Source organism: Scleropages formosus, chromosome 12 (assembly GCF_900964775.1).
Source record: "Scleropages formosus chromosome 12, fSclFor1.1, whole genome shotgun sequence".
NCBI lineage: Eukaryota > Metazoa > Chordata > Actinopteri > Osteoglossiformes > Osteoglossidae > Scleropages > Scleropages formosus.
Window position 1 is genome coordinate 23,989,752 of NC_041817.1, and position 21,425 is coordinate 24,011,176.

Here is a 21,425-nt window from a genome sequence, read left to right on the forward strand (position 1 = left end):
TTGAGCATAAGTGTTTTAAGTAAAACTTAATGGGAGGATTTGTGTCCCAGTAGTCTGTTATCTGCTCTTCAGTTCTCATGACTGAAATGTTCCTCCTGGATGGGAGGAAATATGAATATGAATCCCCTTGAATCACTATTGGCTTAAGTTGATGACTTTCTGCTGACAGTTATATTGGGACTTTGGTGTCAGACCTTGTTTCAGATTTTTTTTCCCTCCAAAAAAAAAAACCAGAAATGACACTTTATTAAGATTTTTCCAAATATTTTTATTATTCATTGCACAATTAGAGAGAATAATTTTTTGTTGTCAAAACGTTTCTTTTTGATATGTTAATATGGATGTTTTGCATGTAATTTTAAAAGCTGCAGTGAAACATATTTTATTTATGTCTTCATTAATTTTGTTTGCAGTGCCTTTCCCGTAGTGCATCAGGGGAGATCGATCTTCAGTATCTGGGCACGTCGGTGAGTAAAACTGATTCTTATCCCTGTTGAATGTCAAAATTATTATGAAACTTGTGTAAACATTTGGCATGAAACAGAAAGGGCAGCACAGTTTTAATTAAAATAGTGTCAATTTTTAATGTTTACTGATGTTCTGATTCCAAAAAAAACTTTTACTGACTAATTTGATCTGACTCTGAAGGTAAGTATTTTACTAGGCATGGTGGGCTTTTCTAAAGTGAGTTGGAGCACAAAAGTTTTTTTTTTTTTTTTTTTCTTTTTTCTTTTTTCTTAAAATTTTCAAGTCCATGTTTGATTATTTTACCTTTGGAAACACCATTTATATGCATAAGTGCTGAAATTTGTGTGTGTGTGTATGTATATATATCTGTGTGTGTGTGTGTGTGTGTGTATTTCTTTTCTTTAATTTTTCTGGACAGATGGGGAAAATGCCCATCAGCTGTCAAATTAGTGGCCTTTATTCTGCATGTTCACATCTCGAGTTCTTGATGCTTTCAGGAGTGACACCTGTAGGATAAATGAAATAATAAAATTAATGTAACAAAATCAATAAATATATTTAATTATATAAAATAATAAAAAATCCTTTTGGGGAATGCTGAGAAGGGCTTGAGAATCCCTGTCTCGGACATCGGTGCCCTTGCGTGCGCGTCCGCAAGCGTGCCTGGCGTTCGCCCACTCCCCCTGGCCCCGGGGCCGTCCGTTTCGACCCGGCTCTGACCTTTCTGTCAGCAACGCTGGAAAAGCCGGTTTGACGCTGCGAGGAGGATGTCTGTCATGGAGCGTCAGCACGAGTCGAGCGTTTCGCTCGATTCCCCAACACCGCATGGCAAACGTAGAGATCCCGGCGCCAGTTTGCGCAAGGGAACCAGGGGTTAGCCCAGCCATCTGACAGCCGGGCACCAAGCGGGTCGAGAGGAGCCGCGCGAGACTTGGTTGGCCCTTCTGCGCGGCCAGTTGAAGGACACCACGCAGCTTCCACATCCTGGCAAAGTGGTGGGAGTTCACTCCTGCTGGTCCACATCACTGCTGCCATTGTATCTTGGAAAAAATTGGAAGCGGAACCCTTCCTGATTGGCTAATTTAGGCAGATATTACAGCAGAACACACACGCGTTTACATTTTATTCATTTACTTGACACTTTTTTCCAAAGCAAGTTATGGTGTTACAATTATTTTCCCATTTAATGAAGGGTACTACAGCTGGAGGTGGGATTCAAACCTGCAACCTTTGCATCCAAAGGCAGTAGCTTCAACCACTGTGCTACCAGCTGCCCCTATAGCACACAAACGCAATACATACATTTTGATTTTTGAGTTTCCAGGGCTGCTTTCCGCAGACGGGGGGCTTCTTTGGCCTCGGACCCATGACCCCAGGCCCTGCTCTGGGAGACTGTCCCAAACCAGCAGCCAGCTGTGTCCCCCTCTATCTAGTCAGAGGCCTCCGGCGCCCCACACCCCTTGTTTACTTCTACAACAAACACGTTCTTCTTTTGGGACCCTTTTTGTTACTATGATGTACTGTAACATGATAATGTGTAAAAACAGATTTTGGTTACTCTTGATGCGCATGTTTGACTTAGAGGTGATTGTTTTTCCGAGACACTTTCAGTCAAGAGATTTCCGTCCTTTTTTCAGTTTAGTGAGTTAAGGTGTTTTAAACTTATAAAGTTCAGTCTGCAAGTTTCACATTTCAGTGTTAACAGTTTATCAATAAACAGCTCTCATTTCAGAGATCTTTATCGGGGGGGAACGACACCTTTTATCACATTAGACCTCTATTGTCAGGGGAGTCGAATATTAACTAGGCCGCAATTTTCTCTCAAAGTGCATATTAAGTTGTAAGGTGTCCTGGAAATTAAGATTAAATAGGGTTCAGCATTAGTATGCTGGTAATGTGACCTTTGGTGCCCCCTGCACAATCAAATTAGCGTAGAGGGGCTGTACCCTTTGCTAAGGATTAATGACAGCCATCTGAAACCATTTGGAACTCAATCAGTTTTACTGAGGAGGGTAAATTTAATATGATAATTTCCCCTGCTTAAACAGTATTTGCATAGCAGGGAAAGTATGCAAATATGTGACCCTTACCTTGCGACTAAATGGTTGCTGCGTTGATGGATGTATCCATTGCATTAAGGAACTTTGGGGGAACTTGGAGGATCCGCGGGTTGAGGAGCGAACCCGATCTCATACTGGGCCCGTTCGGGTCCGCGCATTTCCATAATGCGTCGCCTTCGCTGACATGACAGCAAGACGCAAATAAGTGTTTCTAATGATATCAGATGGAGTTGTGGAGGGCAGCGTTTTAATGTAGCTGAGGACCTCCCTATGGGACTGTTATTGCCACTATAGAACATCAGTTACACAGTCGCAACAATAGTCTCTTAATTGATTCGTTTAATTAGCAGGAGATGGAGCTTGTGCTGTGTCTTGTCATCCGGTATCATAGGGGGTCCGCCGCAGCCCGCGCCTGTCTGCCACTTAAGTCTTTGCACTTGTCACGCTCCTATTAAAGTGTAATTATATGTAAATGAAAACCACAAAACCCGTCAGGAGCTGACCAGCATTACAGTATCGCCTTACGTTTTCCCCCCCCCCAGGTAGGGTAGGGCGGGGGGGGGCAAGTATAAGTTTAGAAAGTATGTTTTTCCTGCACAATTGAAAGATGGTGCAGGAGTAAATGTTCAGCGCATCTGACGGACAGGGGACTTGTTCGCTCGGCAGCTGCGGGTCCCGTAAGAGGCGGGCCGGAGTTCCTGCCGAAAGGCTTTTTCCATCGTACTACTGGCACCCGGGGCCTGACGTGCCAAGGGAACGTAAGAATTTGCCCGAACCGATTAGAATTTCCTCCGAACCCCCCTGCCGACTCAATGGTACGGATGTTGTCTCGGTCTCACCCAAGCGTGACGATGTCTTCAGGAGCCCGGCATCACGGGCCTTCCTTCGAGCAGGAGACGCGTCTCTCCAACGCCTCTGAGCCAAGAAACTCTTCGGGTCCCTAAAGACGCAAAGAGGGACGTGAACCTCCTCAGCGGTACAGATAGTGCAGCCCTTCGTGGGCTCCATCCATCATCTCGCTATGCTTGAGGACTCTTGGAAAAAGGCCTTCATTCAGCAGGACTTTTTGTTACAAGTTGTGGGATGGTACTTAGCCATGTTTTTAAATTAAAAGAAAAAATCGTAATATTGATGGTTTTTTTCGGGGAATCCAAAACTGGGTATCAAAAGTCAGAATTTGTTATACCAAAATTTCACGTAAAGTTCACGAATCATAAAAGGCGGGATTTGAACCTGGGTCCTTCCTGGAAAGGCAGCAGCTCGAACTGCTACACCTCCCTGCTGCTTCGCGTTGATGCGCAACACCAGCTCTTGTATAAATTTCCACTCAGTTGTCGTCTGTACTATTAGTATTCTGTGGCAGCACCGTTTTGTGGAATTAATATTATTTGCAGTATATCAGTTCAAGCTGAAATTGTATGTCCTGTGCATATTTTTTTGGTGGGGGGGGGAGATACACATGGTTGTGAAATAAGACAAAGTGATACACATGTTGTGTACAAACGGGAGCCCGTGTGCATTTGCGTGTTTCCAGAGATAATTACCTGTAGGCCTGCGTCCTGTGGTGTGTTTAATAGAAGGCGCTCTTCTCTAAGGAGATGAATAATTTGCCTTTTACCCAACTGAGGAATTACCAGCAGAATCCAAACCCCAGCTGCGTGCTGCCTGGACCGAGCAGCCATGTGTCACCTGGTGTCTCGGCAGAGTCCACACAAGAGTTAATATTTAATGAATAAATTAATACCTAATGAAGGGGATCGCAGAGCCAGTGTTTCCCCGACGCTCTCGCATCTCTATGAAAATATCATTTGTTCCACCCCTGATGTACAATGTTATTATTCTCATTATTTTTTGAGGGGGTTATTCTCTGCCGGCTCTTTGTGTTATGTTACACATTTTTGAAGATACTAAAATTTTCACACTTTATTTTCAGTTGTATTTCATCTACTTTTTACTTAATTTTCTTTGTCGCTTAGCAAATGCAGCCTGTATTTACACAGGCAGCTAATCGGTGTCATTAAAACACACCCAAATAGAATAGGAGTGTGGGACCGCCTTAATTTAACTCCCTTGTGCAGTTTTTACACCTCATGTCTGCTGTGCTGGTGATAAACAAGGTGAGGAATGTTGCACGTTTACGTGATGAAACGGTCGACCATCAGTACATGTTGGAATTTGTTTAGTAACGTTTTTTTTTTTATTTATTTTATTTTTCCATTTTAAAATATTGTTAAATTTTAATGGGGTTTAAGTTTTTTTTAAATTATTTTTTATTATTGCTATATAGTAACTTTTACTGAACCTAAGTAATAAACAGTGGGATGTCTCTATTAGGATTTAATTGGTTGTGAGTTGCTGGTAAAAGTGATTTTAGATTTGCGAACAAATTGCAAACAGACTGGAGGTCTCAGTTGTGTTCTTTAGATGAGGAGCCGGTGCTCCAATTTCCCCATTTAGACATTCTCGTTCTGGAATCGTAAACTGCATTGTGGGAAGTTTGTGGAAAAGTTACTGTCGAAAAATCAAATGAGGAGATGGTGTGTGTAAAAGGACGGACGTGATCATCTGGAGATCCCTCACAAGGTCCCTTTAATGCGATAACAATGTACCCAACGTAAAATTCCTGTACTTTTTGTATTGACTTCGGCGCAGTGGTTCGTCTCGGATAAAAGCATCAAAATGCTAAAACCATTCTATTAATTTTTCTCTGGCTGATCGTCTCTTTTTATGGCGACACACATGGTGCGAGAAGGTCAATATTCTGAAATATCCTCCATCAGCATAAAAGAGAAAGTTAATTTTACTAATGGGCTTCCCACAAAGTATTGATATAAAAGCCAAGTTATTGCCAGGGATAGCTCAGTTATTGAATTAAATTCTGCACTGAGGAAGAATGGAGCCGATGTCGGCAGTCTTGTTTTTATAACACGTCGGTGCCTTTAGAGATATGTTATGCCTGTAGAGATCTCTGTGAGGAGATTAATTGATTGATTGTGATTTGCTGCCCTTAACTGCGAGAAGTATGTTTAAAAGCCTAATAAGCTCTTGAAAGAAAGGAATTATCACTGGTGTCAGCGTGCATCCAGGAAAATGTTATAATTTGTGTAAGATAACCGTCGGCTCTAATCCCATCGGGAGATTTGATCATTTGTTACACCTGGGGCAGAGCGACCGTGACCTCAGGTAGAGCTTTCCGCCCGAGAGCTCAGCTGGCGTCGGCCGGTCCTGAGGCTGAGGATGCTCTCTTACTGGTTTGAAACGATTACAGCGCAGCGCGGAGCAGAAATGCGTCCGTCTTCTGTTTCGACATTATGCTCCTTTCTCTGCTTTTCAGCAGTGATATTTCCGTCTTTCTGGCCGTATTGTTCTGTGGAACAGGGGAAAGCTGTGGAATTTCCTGCTCGGGTGGGCCAACGTGCAACTTTGCACTTCTCTAGCCCGGCCCCCCCAGCGAAGCGCCTGGCCTACGGTGGGTGGGGCCTGCCAGGGCTCTCCGCTTTGCTTAGAATATCCTGCTGAAATCATGAACTACTCAGAAAAGCCTCTGTTCTAATAAAGTGTCCTCCCCATCCACACTGTAAGTTACTGTGGTAAATGTGTGGTCGACTCAAGAGTCAGAGGAAGAGTTAACATTCAATATCGGAGACCACTTGAATGAACACCGGGGGACGTTTTTGGATCTCCGTAGGGAGGGCTGTTTGGCCGCGCTCTTGGTCACCCTATTACAGTTGTATTGTGAATGTACTGTATATATTAGCGTGTGCGCAGTATATTGACTCGGTCTCTGTTTTGTTGTGTCCCAGTTGTGTTCTATTGCGAAAAAAGAGCATATCCGGTCGAATGTTCTCACTTTGTTTGCCGTGTTGTTTGTTTGAGCAGGGGAGTGGCCGCCGCTCACCACACAAGGGTTACGCTTTTTGTCCGTTCCACGTTCCCACAAAGGACGTGACCCCACCCCCCTGGCCGCTCCGCTCGGCTAGAACGCTGTGGTTTGGAAAACGTGACTGAAGTTCTAGAGCCACCGGAGGGATGCTGCATCACTTCACAGTGACATCCAGTGATACAGGTACACGTTACGGTTCGCTCGGTCCTCCGGAAAGGGGCTTCGTAAAGTTGCCTTCCTGACCTGTAGGAGGAAAACTGGCCATAATCATCAATGAAATTTGACCAATGCTTTTTCCCTGATGCTGCACCTCACTTTCACCGTTTTATGGTCGCCCAGAGGTTTGTACCATTGGGGTGTAGGGGGTCAACCCTGACTGGTCTCCTTAAGGATGCAGGATTCCTCTGGTGAAATGTACTGCTTTGGATTCTGACATGTTCAGGTGGGCTGAGCTGTGACCCGGGGTCGTGGACCTCTCGTTGGACAGCTCTGAGTCAGTGCTATATTGTCTCAGCGTCCCCTGTACCTGCTGAGCGGTAAACAGTCCGTCGGGGTCCACATTTGCGGTGAACCTGCCTGCAGCAGAATCCAGGTGATGCCGTGCGTGCAATTATAGTGATTTTATGAAATACATGTTATAGTTCGGACACAAGGAATCATCGCAGTGCCAGACAACTTGGTTTCCCTCGCATTTGAGGTTTTTAAAGGAGGAGTGGATGGTCGATTTTACACTAGCTGAGTGTCGATTGCTTTCTTTTTTAACGACGGCCACTGTTGTGGAAGAGCGCTGTATTTACGTGCGTTTAACACGACACCGTTATTTTGACACACGTCAGACCCCATTGTTCACGTTGCGGATTCATTCTTGCACTTTACTCTGCCAGCCCTGGCTGCATGCCGTCAAAATCGGAAAATAAGCTGAAAAAGATGCTTGACATGACCTGATTATGATGTACTGTAGTTTTCTTTCAAGTAACATAAGGCCTGTTTAATTTGTTATGGCGATATAAGCAGATTGGATATCCAAAGAATTAACAATTAAATTATATGTTAAATATTTGTTTATTCATTTAGCTGCTAGTGATTTATGGTGTTCCGTTTAATTCTTCTTTTTTTTATATATCGCTCTTCTCACTGGATTGACACGGTGCACTGAACAAAGTTCCAAAAAATACAGCACAAAGGTCAGTCAAGGTATAATAAGGTATAAATATAACTATTAAGTGACGAAACTGGCAACAGAGGAAAAGAAAACATCAAACTCCCAAAGGGGGGCTCTCTACACTAAACCTCTTACAGTGATTTACCTATTTGTACAGCTGGGTAACGTTTACTGTGTCAATTCCGGGTAAGTACCTTGATCAAGGGTGCTACAGCAGGAGGTGGGATTTGAACCTTTGGTCTCTCGATTGAAGGGCAGAATCTCTAACCACTGTTTCGCCTGCTCCGGATAGCGGTAGTGTAAGTGTTTACAAAATGTCCTGTTGTGGCGCTCATGATACGCAGCTTATCTTCATGTTGTTTATGAAGTTTTCGCTTCTCGGGGAGGAAATGGGCCAAATGGCACGAGGAGGTCCTTCAGAGTGCTCCTCGGTGTTGGACGCGGCCACGGCGGCGTCATTCACGCTGCCTGCGATGATGGGCATCTGAGCGGAGACGGCGCTGCCGGGGGGGCTCCGCGAACGACCCTCTCTCGGACAACAATCCCCAGTGTGGGTTTCAGCCGAAAAACAAAAGCGGAGGGGAAGGAGGAAACAATTGGCTCACAACAGGACACACGGCCGCGGAGGATAACGCCTTCAAAGGCTTCTCGCCCGAACTACGGGGACAGTTCAGACGCGGCGCACTTCAAAGCGTCCACGGCGCACCGTCTCGGCCCCGCTTTCCTGCCATTCTTGTGTGGCGCTTCGCCGGCGGCTATAAGTAGCCGATATCCTGTCCCCTGCCGTCTCAGGTGGGTTGGCCTTGTTTGTGTAGCTGGGGGGGCCGCCGCTTTATAGTTCCCCAAGCTTCCGGGCAGCGCCTTGTTAGCGGCGTGGACACAACGCCCCTCCCTGGGCTGCTGGACGGGGGATTCTCACGATCCCCTGACACTGGGCATCCTCGAGCCGGGGTTGGGCAGGGGGTCAGCAGGGGCATGGCACGAGCCGCCCGGAGGTCACCGAGCTCGCACTCGCTCTTCTTCGGCCCCTGCCTTCTCCGCAGCTTCCGCTGTGTGCTCGTTATGTTAGAAATCTGTGGGCGTGTCCTAATCGTACTCCGCGGCACGCTTTGAATCTGTGGGATTTCTGAGAGCGCCTTTCTGCACGGGAACATCAGGGCTAGGGAACTGGGTCAGAGATTAAGCACGGTCTTTACTCCGCTGATCAAGTCACCCTAGGTCTTTGGAAGATCTGTCCACAGGAGAGCAGGAGGAACTTCCTGGACGGCACCTGGATGTAGCGAACAGAGGATCAGGAAGAGCTGGGCGAGAAACGTCTATTCTTAGAATGGTGCCGTGCTGTTTTTGGGGGTCGTTTCACATATATTAATGGGTTTTTTTTTTTTTTTGCTCACATTGACCTTCATAGACCCAAACTTCCTCCTTCCTGTCCGACATGTGACCTGCGGGGAATCCGTTGATTCATTATCAATAACTGCTTGTCCGCTGCATGTCCACGGGGTGCGGAGCCTGGAAGCGTAGCGCTTGAGATGGGGTAAACCCTGAATGGGGCACCATCCATCACATGGCAACCAGACAGGCAAGCGCACACACACACTCATTCACTAATCGCAATTTAGAGTCACAGTCCACCTGAACTATGTGTGTTTGAAATGCGGGAGGAAACCAGAGCACCCAAAGGAGACTCATGAACACAGAGTAAACATGCAAACGCCACACAAGCTGAGCCTGGTTTGAACCCACATTGAAACCCACAGCCCAGGAGAGGTGAGACACCAGCACTACCTGTTCCTCCACTGTGCTGCCGTTTTGGTGAACGTGAACGTGGATTCTTCCTCGCCCTCTATGCCGGACGCTTTGAAAGCCTTAGTTTTTCCTCACTATTAAACGCAACGCGTAACCATCGATAGCACCCTCTCTCCAACAAGCTCCTCCCACTCGGTGAACATCCCACATGTTCCATTGTGCAGCGACACTATGTAATTGCGCCCGGTTTCTCCGGTGGACCAGCCACAGTGGTATTTAGTTGAGTAAATTACCTTTGTGGTGTAATTACCTGCTTGTTAGGCAGTTTGTGGTCACCTGTCAGGCCGATCCCATCCCGAACGCAACGCCTCTACACCTGCAGCCCCATCGGCCGCAAGCATTCCCTCACCTTACCTCCCTTTAATTACTTTAAATTTGGTTCACCTTTCCTTTACCGCTTCGCTCCACTGCTGTCGGCCTTACCGCCGCTCTCTGGTTACTGCCCCGTCACCACAGAGGGCCTCAGTCTTCGGCAACCGTGACCATTCACGTAGCAACTCCGGTGTGGCCCGAGCTCTTGTTGGCTCTCGGCGGGAGCTCGTTCTCCTCCGGACGTGGCCCCCGGAACGGAAAGAGCAAGCGGGCGCGATTCGCTCCGATTCCGATTTGCCGCAGCGTGGACAATGAGCGAGCCGGAGAAGGAAGAGCACGAGCCAGCGTTCCCATTATGGAGCCTTCCGCCGCTCGCCGTAATCCGTTGGGTTTTTACGTGCGCTGCGGTGTGTGCCAGGCTCCTGGGCGGGCAATCTTGGTGACAGTGGGGGAGGCTCTCTGTTATTTCTGGGCACATTTGGCATGGCCTACATGGAGCGTTAGCGGCTGTAACCGCAACAGAAGTCGTAAAAACGCTATCATAATTTTACAACTTTTATGAAGGGGTGGTATTTGTCGCAAGCAGTGCACAATAGCAGAGTGGTGGCGTATTCACGGCTATAAAAATCCGATCTTTGGTGGAAAAATAAAGCAATTCAAAACAGTATCATCCTATAAATCAGCTCATTCCAGTTTAGATAAATATATCTATATACTGACATTGCATGTACACATGTACATGAACATACTTTTTTAAACCCAGATTGAAGGCAGCCTTGATAATTGGCATTGATGGGTTATTAATTCTTCCTCTTCTTCTTCTTCTTCTTCTTCTTATTATTATTAATAATGCAGGGGCACGGTGGCACAGGGGGCTTAGCCGGGTCCCGCTGTGTGGTGGGTCTGGGATTCAAGTCCTGCTTGGGGTGCCTTGCGATGGAGTGGCATGCCGTCCTGGGTGTGTCCCCTCCCCCTCCAGCCTCTTGCCCTGTGTTGCTGGGTTAGGCTCCGGTTCGCCGCAAGCCCGCTTGGAACAAGCGATTTCAGACTGTGTGCTTGTGTATTATTATTAATATTATTATTATTGTTAGAAACCAAGAAACTGAGTGTATTTTGACACCAGTGGGGCCCACATGTCTTCACCTGCTGCAGAGCCATCCGGCTCCATATCCCTGACGGTCTCCTTTGTTTCCTTACCCTCCCACGGCTCACGCGGCTCCTGTTGCAATGTTTCCATGCGAGAAATGCCAATAGGAAGCTGGGTACCTGCCTCCTCAGCTCCCTCTGGTCCTGGGTTTGAGCAGAAGGCCTCACTGGCTATGAATGGAACTTTTTGGAGGACTGTTGTGACATGTCTGCTGCCAGGCCTGGACACAGGAGGGGGGGTGGGGCAGGTTTTTGTTGGAGGGACCAGGACGTGGAAACGAAGACACTCCTGCGCTTTTTGGAGCTGCTTCATCTTCCCCAGTTCTCTGAACTCGCAGTATTGGTGAAACCCAGGTGGGGAAAAAACCTCAATAGATAATTGTGCAATTCATCACCGGACCGTGTATGATGTGTCTAGAGCCATACCTGTGATCTGAGGTGTTTCAGCTCCGTTGAAATCTTAATTTTTCTCCTCTTTCCAAATCTCCAAATTTCTATTCTTTAATTAATGTTTTTTCAGCTTTGCTGATGCACAGCGGGTTTGGCCGGGTCCCGCTCTCTGGCGGGTCTGCGGTTCGAGTTCTGCGTGGGGTGCCTTGCGACAGACTGGCGTCCCGTCCTGGGTGTGTCCCCTCCCCCCTCCAGCCTTGCGCCCTGTGTTGCCGGGTCAGGCTACGGGTCAGGCTACGGGTCAGGCTCCGGGTCGCCGTGACCCTGACTGGGACAAGTGGTTCAGAAAATGTGTGTGTATGTGTGTTGCAATGCTGTTTTGGCCGTCCCTGAGAATGTCGTTTAAATGGCCTCATGCTCTCCTCTGCACTTTCGCAGTCGCCTCCATGATCGCTCCCCTGGGCGGTACAGTCACTCCGACAGGCTGTCAATTAAATACATCTGTCTAGTAAACGACGCTACACGACACTTGTACCTCGGGTGAGTCAGTCAAGCAGATTTTAACAACCAAGGAGCCGAGATCGAGTCCTCTTTGAAGAACTTTGCGCTTTGGGTAGGAAAAAAATAGGTGTACTTGTCTTTCATTAAAATGCCTGAAGGTGTTGTTTGAAAATTTTCTCTGTAATTGGGGGGAAAAAATATATATATAAATTTTTATATATATATTTTTTCTCTGTACTGGAAATGTAGAGCTTAAAAAAATCCACTTATTTAATATTTTCAGGTTTTTTTTGGTGTGTTTCATATTTATTTGGATGTTTGGCACGTTAATACTTATATTGGATTGTTTTGTGATTTCGGATTGTGTTTCGATGAACACATTACAGGTATTTTTACCATGAACTGTGTCGTTAAGGGGTGATTGTCATGCACTCCTTGGGGTTTGCCAGCTCCTCTGTGCGCTTTTGAGGTAGCCATACATTTGGATGCCAAATGGCCTTTTCAAGGTCGTGACCGCACGTGACCTGGGTTCAGAAGGAAAATGCTTTCTTTCCTGATAAGAATAATTGGGAATTGTGTACTTCCCAAGCCCCCCGTTGACTGCCCCCAGATCTCAGATTTACGAGGCCCGTTGTGTTTTCCTTGATTGATTTTTATGACGGGACTTCCACCTTCCCTTCGCCCAATTGTCATGGGGTATCCCACACTAAATATAGAGTGTTCTGGAGGAGAGCATGATATCTCCTCCTTGACTGAGGGCTTCCTAATGTGTTTTCTGGGCAAAAGGTCAATGTGTCAACTTGTTGCTCTGGCTGCAGGTGAGAAAGTTAAGTAAACGAAAGCAGATTGTGTCAAAGGGTGTGTTACCTGCTTTATCCGCGATACCATTTGGAACCCAATTTACATTATCAATAATTCATGGAAGGTATCTGTAACTACCAGAGCATCACCTTTAACCCCTCAGTTGAGCATGATACTCTTTTGGCTTAATTATTTTATATTTAATAATATTCCACAAACACCTTTTTGTTTTTTTCCCTGGCCTTTATTCCTATATGTTTCTTAGTTACTTCTGACCGGATCGAGAGCAAAATAATTTACAGGTTGCGAAAGCATAATTTGTCGTCTTCAAAAAAAAAAGTTAGGGTTTATTTTGATGTGTTTCACAAGAAGCACAATACCACAAAATAATAATTTTCGAAATATTTTTCTCAGTGTATTTGTACATATAAATTCCAACACTTTTCTGTGTTGCTGCTTTGTGTTTATCTCAGTTCTTAATTTCATTGTGATTTTTTCCCTCTGATGACCAAACAATTCCTAAGGTTAGATTTCCAAGGTCAGGATTAAAGAATATTTAGCTCGAGCCAAGAACCCTCCCACGCACCTCCGCCTTCTCAAACGCACGCACGCACGCACGCACGCTCGCTCTCTCTTGCATACACCCGCACTGAGCCGTCCGTGGGTCACTGTACTGGACCCATCTCCAGCTGTCAGGCCCCCTTCAGTGATGGATTGATTTTCTACATCTGTGCGGGCTCATCCAGGTCATCAGCTCGCACCTTCAGGAGGCCTCACAGGCTCCCAGCTGCTGCGCCAGCCGCTGATTTGCATCAGCCTTGGTCTCCTCTGGCTCGCCCACAATTAGCTATGCTTCGGCTGCGGGCCCACAGAGAGAACCGGGTCCCTCAGCATCCGTTAGGAACCAGCCTCCGATCCTTCTGCTCCTTTTCCAAGTGCAGGGAGTTTTTAAGCTTTTTTTGCAGTGCATTATGGCTCTTTTTTCCCCTTATTGTGGCTTCAGCTTTTGTGTCCGGCATCCTTAACCACATGGGGTTGCTTATGAGGGGCGATAATGAGTTGATTTGGCCTCAGCTTTCACCTGAGTAATGATGGCTTTCATACCCCCGTGGCTGTAGGGGGCGATGTTGACCACAGTGCTTTGGCCAATCAGCAGAATGCTCCGTTGCCTTTTCTTTCTTTCTTTTTTTAAACAGTTAATTTTTTTTTCTCCAAGAAATTTGAATATTCGCTGTCTGCCCATTCTCTGTAAAGGAAACGTGCGAGCCAACAATATCGAGGAAGGACCCAGCGAACAATATTCAGATTAGAATTTTTTTTTTTGTGACAGGGTGGTTGCTGTAGGTGGTCTTAGGAGGTCGCAGCCCGCCGAAGCTTGAGCGATTACGAAGCTCTCTCAACTTCTTAAGCCGCTAATAGTTGCCACAAGAGCTCCGGGAGGAAGCATGAAAAATGTGCACAGACCATGACCGGCTGAATAATGGCTCCCGTCCCGTCCAGTCCCCCACACCCTGTGACAGATGGCAGGCAGAGATTTACCACACCGGGGTTGGTGGAAAGAAGAATGACAGTGCATCATGTGTGATATGAGCGAGGAACAAAAGAGTGTGTCATTTTGCTCTCCTTGATTGAAACTGGGCAGCAGTGCTTTAGTAATTAGACTCCCGCGGATCCGGAGAAATGATTGGGAACAAGTTGCAGGAAGGTGGCTGCGCCGGCCGTGCTTTTGTGTCACACTCGTTTCTGAAAAAGGCAGACCCGCCGCTCGCTCAGCTTTTTTTTTTTTTTGTTTTGTTTTGCTTTTTATTTATTTTATTTTATTTATTTATTTTTTTTGTTTTGATCGTTTCACAAAATTATTTTTGCAATCACAGTTTCTTATATGCAAAATAGTGCATTGTGTTCCATCAGTTGCACTATGTTCAGTACAGTTTGGAAACAAAGCTTTTGATGGATGCTCTCCAGGGATTAATCAAAGGCAGAAAGGAAAATTGTAGACAAATTTTCAACCGTGTTTGATGTTTTATTGTCAATGTGGTTTTCTTTTTTTTTTTCGTTTGGAAAACTATTCTGTTTTTGCGGCAGTGTTGGCAGTTGACTGTAAATCGATGAGACGCTGCTTTTAACTGGGTTCCTGTGTCGGAGGAGCAGCACGGCTACGGGAGCTAAGAGGGCATTGCCGTGGTCACCAATTAAACGCAGTCGCTCCCGAAGTGAACTCGCGACCAGGGGCCGAGGCAAATCAGTGGACGCCTGACACTGTTATTATCATCAGATAGCAAGTTCCCCACGATTTTTGGAGGGAAAAAATGCGAATCGGGAACGAGGAGTCTGTAAAGTTTCCGCCAGCCAAATGACGGCAAGTCCTCGCCTCTAGTGTGCATGTTCAGGTGTTATATATATATATGAGAGACTGGCCTTCATTTCAACAGGAGTGTAGCCTTTATTAGACCCTCAAGGATTTTGAGCAGCATTAAAACTCAATTCAGTTTCCAGTTCCAGTTACTCTGGCAGCCTAGTGTACGAAGCTACAGAGCCGTGAACAATAGGGGTAGCTATACCCATCCACATATGGGTGACAACATCAAAAACTGAAAATTGTTAAAGGTCAAACTTAGAATTGCAGCTTATTTCCTCATTCTGAGCTACTCATAGAGATGTTCGGAGCATTAGCGACATCGTCGCCGCACCCCTTGCTTTCGGTGGCTTATGAATACTGTGGCGCCACCGAGTCTCAACCGGTACAGTGAACCTCCGGAACTGCAGTGTCATAACTGCGCGGCGGCACCGGGCCAACTTGGGGACAGCCGCATACACTTCCTGTGAAAACACAGTTTATGGCACAATCTCAGACCATTAGCATTTCACATGGGTTCTAAAATGTATGCAAATATTTCTATTTCTGGCATATGCCTCCTTTCTCAAATTACTTATTTTGAATAAGTGAACGCCGACAAGGGAATCTGCATTACAAAAACTTGGAACTTTGTAAGGCATAGGGGGCTTTGGCTTTGGCTGGCGAGAACCACTCCGCTCTTTCATCGCCGGCGCCCAATATGTCATCAAAGGGTGGCGACGGCAGCCCCGCATTGTCTCCGGATTACGGCCCTTTTGTAGTAGCGCCTCACAGAGGGGCAGCGAAGCAGAAGACGGGTGAATGTTGAAACATCGCAGCCCCACGGCCACCAGTTGGCCCCCCAGACTTAGCGACTGAGCCGCTGCGATGGCAGCCGGGCTGGCAGGAGCCGGGCTCTCGCAAAAAACAAAAAGAATGCTTAAGCATCGTGAAGCTTTTCTGTGCGATGGCTCGTAGGCAGGTGGCTGTTGGGGTCTTCGTGAGCTGGCTGGGCGACCGTCACCCCAGTCCTCTGCCTTCTTTCAATTCTGTCTCGGCCACGGACACGTGCCCCGGCAAATATGCCCGGGCCAAGAGGTGTCTCGACGTTGGTCCCGTCCCCTTGCCGGATCCCCCTGAAGAAAATCGCAGGAAAAGCCAATTCAAGCATAAAAGTCCACAGACTTTGTTTCGCTCTCCATCTCCCACTTTTTAACCCCCCCCCTTTCCTCGTGCCGGTGTAAAACAAGGTGTCGGGCACAGAAGCGCGGCATCTGGTTGCTGTCTTCACGCTTCAGTGCCAATCTAAAGCATCTTTACTCTTAAATTCAAACGAGGAAAAAAATCGAAAAAAAATTAATTTTTCCGCAATGGCACAATAACTATAGCGGGTAGCGATGCTCGTGGGCATATAGGAGCTTTCAAAGCGGTGCCATCTCCATATGGTTTACTCGATAATCCTTTATCCGCCATCTTCAGCTCTCGTTCCACCGCTTTCTTGCCCGTGGCTACGTTTCTATCTCTGCATCAATTAGCACAGTGATTAATACAACAAGCAAGCAGTTTAGAGGTAATGGCACACAATTAACATCTCATTCCACCATAAAGGGTATGCTAAATACCCTAGCCACTGCTTCCTCTGCCTGGAATTGAAATAAGTGTTTGTCCTCATTTATATGCTATCTAATGTGAGTGGGCCCACTTTGTACACTACTACGCCATTAATCTAATTACGGCCGGTCGCAAATGAAGCAGCGTCGCTCCAAAGAGGGGCGAACGAAACGGTGCTTTTGTCGTTGAGCCCGGTGTCACTACGGAGCAGAATTGCACTCCCTTCGGCACTTGCGAAACGCATGTGTATGCGTGCGTATGTGTATATACAGACACACATACATATATATATATATTAGTGCTCTTTGCATTGCATCAGGACTTGTTGCTATTTGTTTCTGCCTCTCTGCTCCTCTTGTTCTGTTTTTTTTTTTTTTTGTCTAATTATGACCACATTGCGAAGACGACAGTGTGCATCCATAAATAGAGCTGTAGCCGTGCTGTCATGCGCCGCGCTTGGAGGAAGTCCTTGGAGTGCTGTTGGATTAAATGATGCGTCCTGATTGACAGCTACCTTGAGACTGCGCTGATGGAGTTGTCGAGGCGGCGCACGAACGGGCTGCGGCGGAGGCTGCAGATGCACGGGGCGCTTTGTCTGGAGCGCCTGCGCAGATCGAGCCGTTGGGGGGGCAGAGGATATTAACGCGCTATTAACTGTTCGAAATGGGTTGAAATGTAAGCATGGGCTGGTCGTGCTAGCAGAACTCGCATTCTTAGTGCTCGTATACGGTGGAATCGACTCTTCGCCGCTTCAGTTGCCCCCTACACTTGAGCGTCTGGGACGTTTCTCACATTTCCTCATACCTTCATTCTACTTTGCTGCCAGAGAAAAAACCTGAGAAGGGTGTCATTTTAAACTGGGGTTATATATACATATCATAATATCCTAGGTACAGCAGTATCATGGGGAATATTAAAAAAATAGCTAGTTGCTGGTTATTGGAGAGGGCGGCACCATTCATTTACATTTATTCATGTATCTGACACGTCTCCAATGACAGTGTGAGGTTTGTACAATAAGCTATTTGTACCAATTAGTCCATTATACAGCTTGGAGATTTACTCTACCACTTCATGGTAAGATGCAGGGAACTGCAGCAGGTGGGCAGTTTGAACCAAGGACTTTCACTTGCAAGAGCTGCTACCCCATTAAAAATGTGATTTGGATTTCATGGGAAATGAGATTTTTGGTCGAGTTGTCAGTAGGAGAGTTAACGAAGTCAGCCCATTAGCTGGCATGGGGTTTTAGAAACGGGGCTTTCCGCTAGACCGCTGGAGGTTCACGTCCAAGGAGGTATGAACCCGACGGAGCTTTGAGGCAAGGCAAGTAACCTGAACACACTTGGTAAAACATACGGCCATGTAGATCTGTAGAGTTTAAATAAATAGCTTTGATTGAGGTTCCGGCCAAATGAATTAATAGTGCAAATATTGGGTGAACTGGACAGTTAGATGAGCAAGGGAAGAGTAAGTGTGAATGAAAGAGGTGGTGATGTTCAAAGAAACCAGGAGAACCCAAGGAGTGACTCAACGTTGGAACATCTCTGGATTACATCATCGCAGCTGCCGTCATCATCGTATCATCTCTGCGTCACGGGGAAGTGGCTGCTGAGAGTCTTTCACCAAGTTGCCAAAAAATGGCAACATGAATTTTTTTTCTAAGACTCTCCAGTCTTCACCCCCACGTACACATGTCCCTCCTAGTGCCGCTTTCACCAGCTGTGTTGCTGGAGTGTGCAGAGGTGCTGGTGAAGGCACTCTGTGCCCTAGCTCCACTTCTGGTCACCATATTTCTTTCTTTTCCTCCTTTCTTCCCCCCCGCCACCGGTTTCATCGCCGAACAAAAGCCGACTGTGTGTTTGGAGCCGGATCAAGGGGTTCCGCTCTCCCTCCAGGAGAGGTGGAAAAACAAACATGGCGCATGGGCGATGCCTTCTGTTGCTTTCAGCCTCTCATCTGCATCGTTTTGCTCCTCGGCGTCCCACCCAGCTGTTAGATAGACTTCGGCATCTCGGCGATTCCCCCACCCCCAGCCCCTCCGCCCGCTCGCCCGCTCCCTGGGGACCGGCCTGTTTATCAGGGAGTCTGTTTCAGAAAAACGGTACCAGATGACGGTAACCAGATGACACGTTCTACGAGGGACATCAAACAAGACATGGGCATTATGGGATGCGCTTCCAGATCGCTGTAGTGTCTCCAGTTTATTTTTGAAGGCGTTCCACTGTCATGTGCTCTTCCTCGCAATTAATGAAGCAAAGAAGGAATTCGTCTCAGTCTCTGGACCACTTCACACACGTACAGTACAGTATACAAAGTTTTATTTAGTTTCATGAATTTCCAAAGTTGAGAGATATTGGGAATGCATTGTAAAGTTTAGGATGATAAAGAAAGGCTTTTTTCTAGTGTTGAAATTAATGTTGTTTTTCACTATTACTATTTTAACCACACACACATAGGCTGAAACCACTTGTCCCGAGTGGGGTCGCGGCAGACCGGAGCCTAACTCGGCAACACGGGGCGAGAGGCTGGAGGGGGAGGGGACACACCCAGGACAGGACGCCGGTCTGCCGTAAGGCACCCCAAGCAGGACTCGAACCCCAGACCCACCAGAGAGCAGGACCCGGCCAAACCCGCTGAAGACTTGTTTTAGCCGGACCAGTGTGTTCTGTAAAACCCTGTGGTGGTGGAATTCAGAACTTGGTGAATCTTTGCATTTTGGGACTTTATCACTTGGTGTGCCCACTTAGCCATACAGGATTTGACACTGTTCTTTGCATGTGTGCATCGTGTTTTCGTTCGCTCATTCATTTTCAATGTTTACTTGTACAATGCAGGGTTGCACTGATGTTTTCATTAGTTACTGTATAATATTTGCGCACAAATGTATGTTCTTGTAAATCTGAGTTTTGACAAATCTTTGTCTGCCTTATTGATCACCGCCCACTGCCTTAGTCACAACTTCTAAGTTCAGCATAGGGGTGATGCGACAGTTTCTTTTAAACACTCCTGTTGTCCAACCAGTGAGTGTCGCAGGTGGACGGTCTCCTGCGGAGTCCAGTTATTAATTTTCTCTCAGATGCGTTTCTTCTGCATAGATCTCTCGTTCATCTAACGGACATGTCCTGCGATTGTATCTTCACATTTCAAACCACCACCAGTTAGATTATCATTATTGTTGTTATTGGTATTAAGGTGACCCTGGCCATACCCGGTGGCCTGTCTAAGGGTGCTGTGCAGGGTCACAAAGTATTTTTATTTTTTGTCATGGTCTATAAAGTATTCAAATGGTTATCTGTTCGACGACCCAGGTAAAATCGGAAGGCAGCAGACAGTATAGTGATTAGAGCTGCTGCCTTAGAACCCCAAGGACACTGGTTTGCATCCCACCTCCCACTGTAGTACCCTTGATCAAGGTGCTTATCTTGAATTAATAAAATAAAAATTACCCAGCTGTATATAGACTGGATTAGACAACGAGGAAGGATCCTTGGTGTGAAGGATCCATTACCCAGGCCGGGTTGAGGGCAGTCAGTATGCGCATCGCCCCTCGTAGGCCTCAGGCTTGGGCCTTTACTCCTCCGCCGTATTCCAACGAGAGCCTCCATCCTCTCCGCACCGGGCTCTTCTCTAGTAATGTTCCCCAAGCCAGAGAGGTCCAGAGCCATGGAGATCCAGCACATTCAAACGGGGCAAGGCAGTGGTTTACGGGGCAGTGCAACCGCTGGAAACCTTCATAGCATCTTGCTCATCCAAACCCGCCACGGAGCCTTCAGCATTTTGTCACTCACTCACTCACTCTCTCACGCACGCACGCACGCACGCACGCACGCTGTAACATAGAAGAGCAGCTGCCTCTCACACAGCACCGCTTTTCCTCTATTTATACATGAGATACATTACAGGCACCGACTAGTGACACGAGAAATGGCCGAGTCGCGTGTAATTACACGTGTACGTTTTCCGGGGTTGCCGATGCACTTCTCCCTCTCCGTAATTATCTTTGGCGAATTTCTGCGCAAATAGCTTGTTTGTCGGTTTGATGGGGGCCATTTCCTGCGGGCCCTCCCTCCTTTGGCCTTCATTTACGTGTCTGTTTTTTCCCCACCTATTTTCTTCATGCGAGCGAGTGCCTTTTATCTGCCTCCTTATCTCCCTACATGATTGGGTTCTCGGGGTCCTCGCATGCTCTGATTGCAAAGTCCGTCCTCTCCAAATGCCACGCGCGCAGTGCACATCGGCACCACGAACCGCGTGCATCAAATATTAAGTTGTTTACCGAGGCAAATGGAGGAGTCTTACCAGAGTCTTTTTGATGTGACAGGCGGTGCGGTGGTGGGGCCCGCACCAAATCGGCAGCAGAATCCCGTCGGACTGGTGGCGGGAAGCTGGGGGGGGAGAAAAAACGTTCTGCTTGATGGTTCGCGTCGTTGGCACATGCGGCGCCGGCGTCAAACGCGCACTGGGCTCGGTTCTTTGTGAGCAGAGCTGGGTTTGCGCCGGTCTATCGGTGGTCTCGCACCTCCTTATGTAAGAGCGCTAATGAAGAACGCCCTCCGGGTAGCGCTCGTTCCCTCCCCCTGTCCCGCCGCGTCCCGCCGGACCCCTCTCGGAGCGCCGGGCCTGGAGAAACACTTACAGGGGGGATTCGCCAGTCCTTTGATCTGTCTAAAGCACAAATAGTTTAAGGAGGCGCAGCCTGAATTATTGACAATATTTACCTGCTCTTTTCTTCCCAAGACGGTTGTACGTGCTGCTTAGCCAAATAGATAATTAAAAATGAGTAAATAAATAAATAAGAGCCGCGGAAAAGCCGGAGGGATGTTGCCATCTACTGGGGTCTTCGCAGACTGTCAGCGCCGGTGAAGATGCGCTCGGCTCTCAGCGAGGTTTCCGACATCGACCTCAAAGAGGTCGGGTGTCGATGGAGGCGTCACTGCGGCCTCCATTTGT

The 21,425-nt window shown here is 47.2% G+C and overlaps 1 protein-coding gene and 1 long non-coding RNA gene across 5 annotated transcripts in view; one reads left to right on the forward strand and one right to left on the reverse strand.

Annotated features, from left to right (window-relative positions):
• Positions 1–21,425, forward strand: part of pcca (propionyl-CoA carboxylase subunit alpha) — a 115,009-nt gene that overhangs the window by 83,524 nt on the left and 10,060 nt on the right. For 2 of the 3 annotated variants that reach the window (XM_018745068.2, XM_029256713.1), the window contains one exon: positions 414–467. In XM_018745068.2, the coding sequence (XP_018600584.2) occupies positions 414–467 (54 nt within the window). Of the gene's footprint in view, positions 1–413; positions 468–6,407; positions 6,595–21,425 lie in introns of all 3 variants that reach the window. The other variant, XR_001965804.2, reaches the window with a different exon arrangement.
• LOC108930054 (uncharacterized) lies at positions 14,491–21,425 on the reverse strand. 2 transcript variants are annotated; one of them, XR_001965806.2, is made up of 4 exons: positions 21,194–21,425; positions 20,995–21,106; positions 20,775–20,860; positions 14,491–16,000 (listed from the first exon to the last, which is right to left on the reverse strand). It is a non-coding gene; the product is annotated as an uncharacterized LOC108930054 (long non-coding RNA). The 2 variants fall into 2 exon arrangements; XR_001965805.2 differs by having other exon boundaries at positions 20,775–21,106.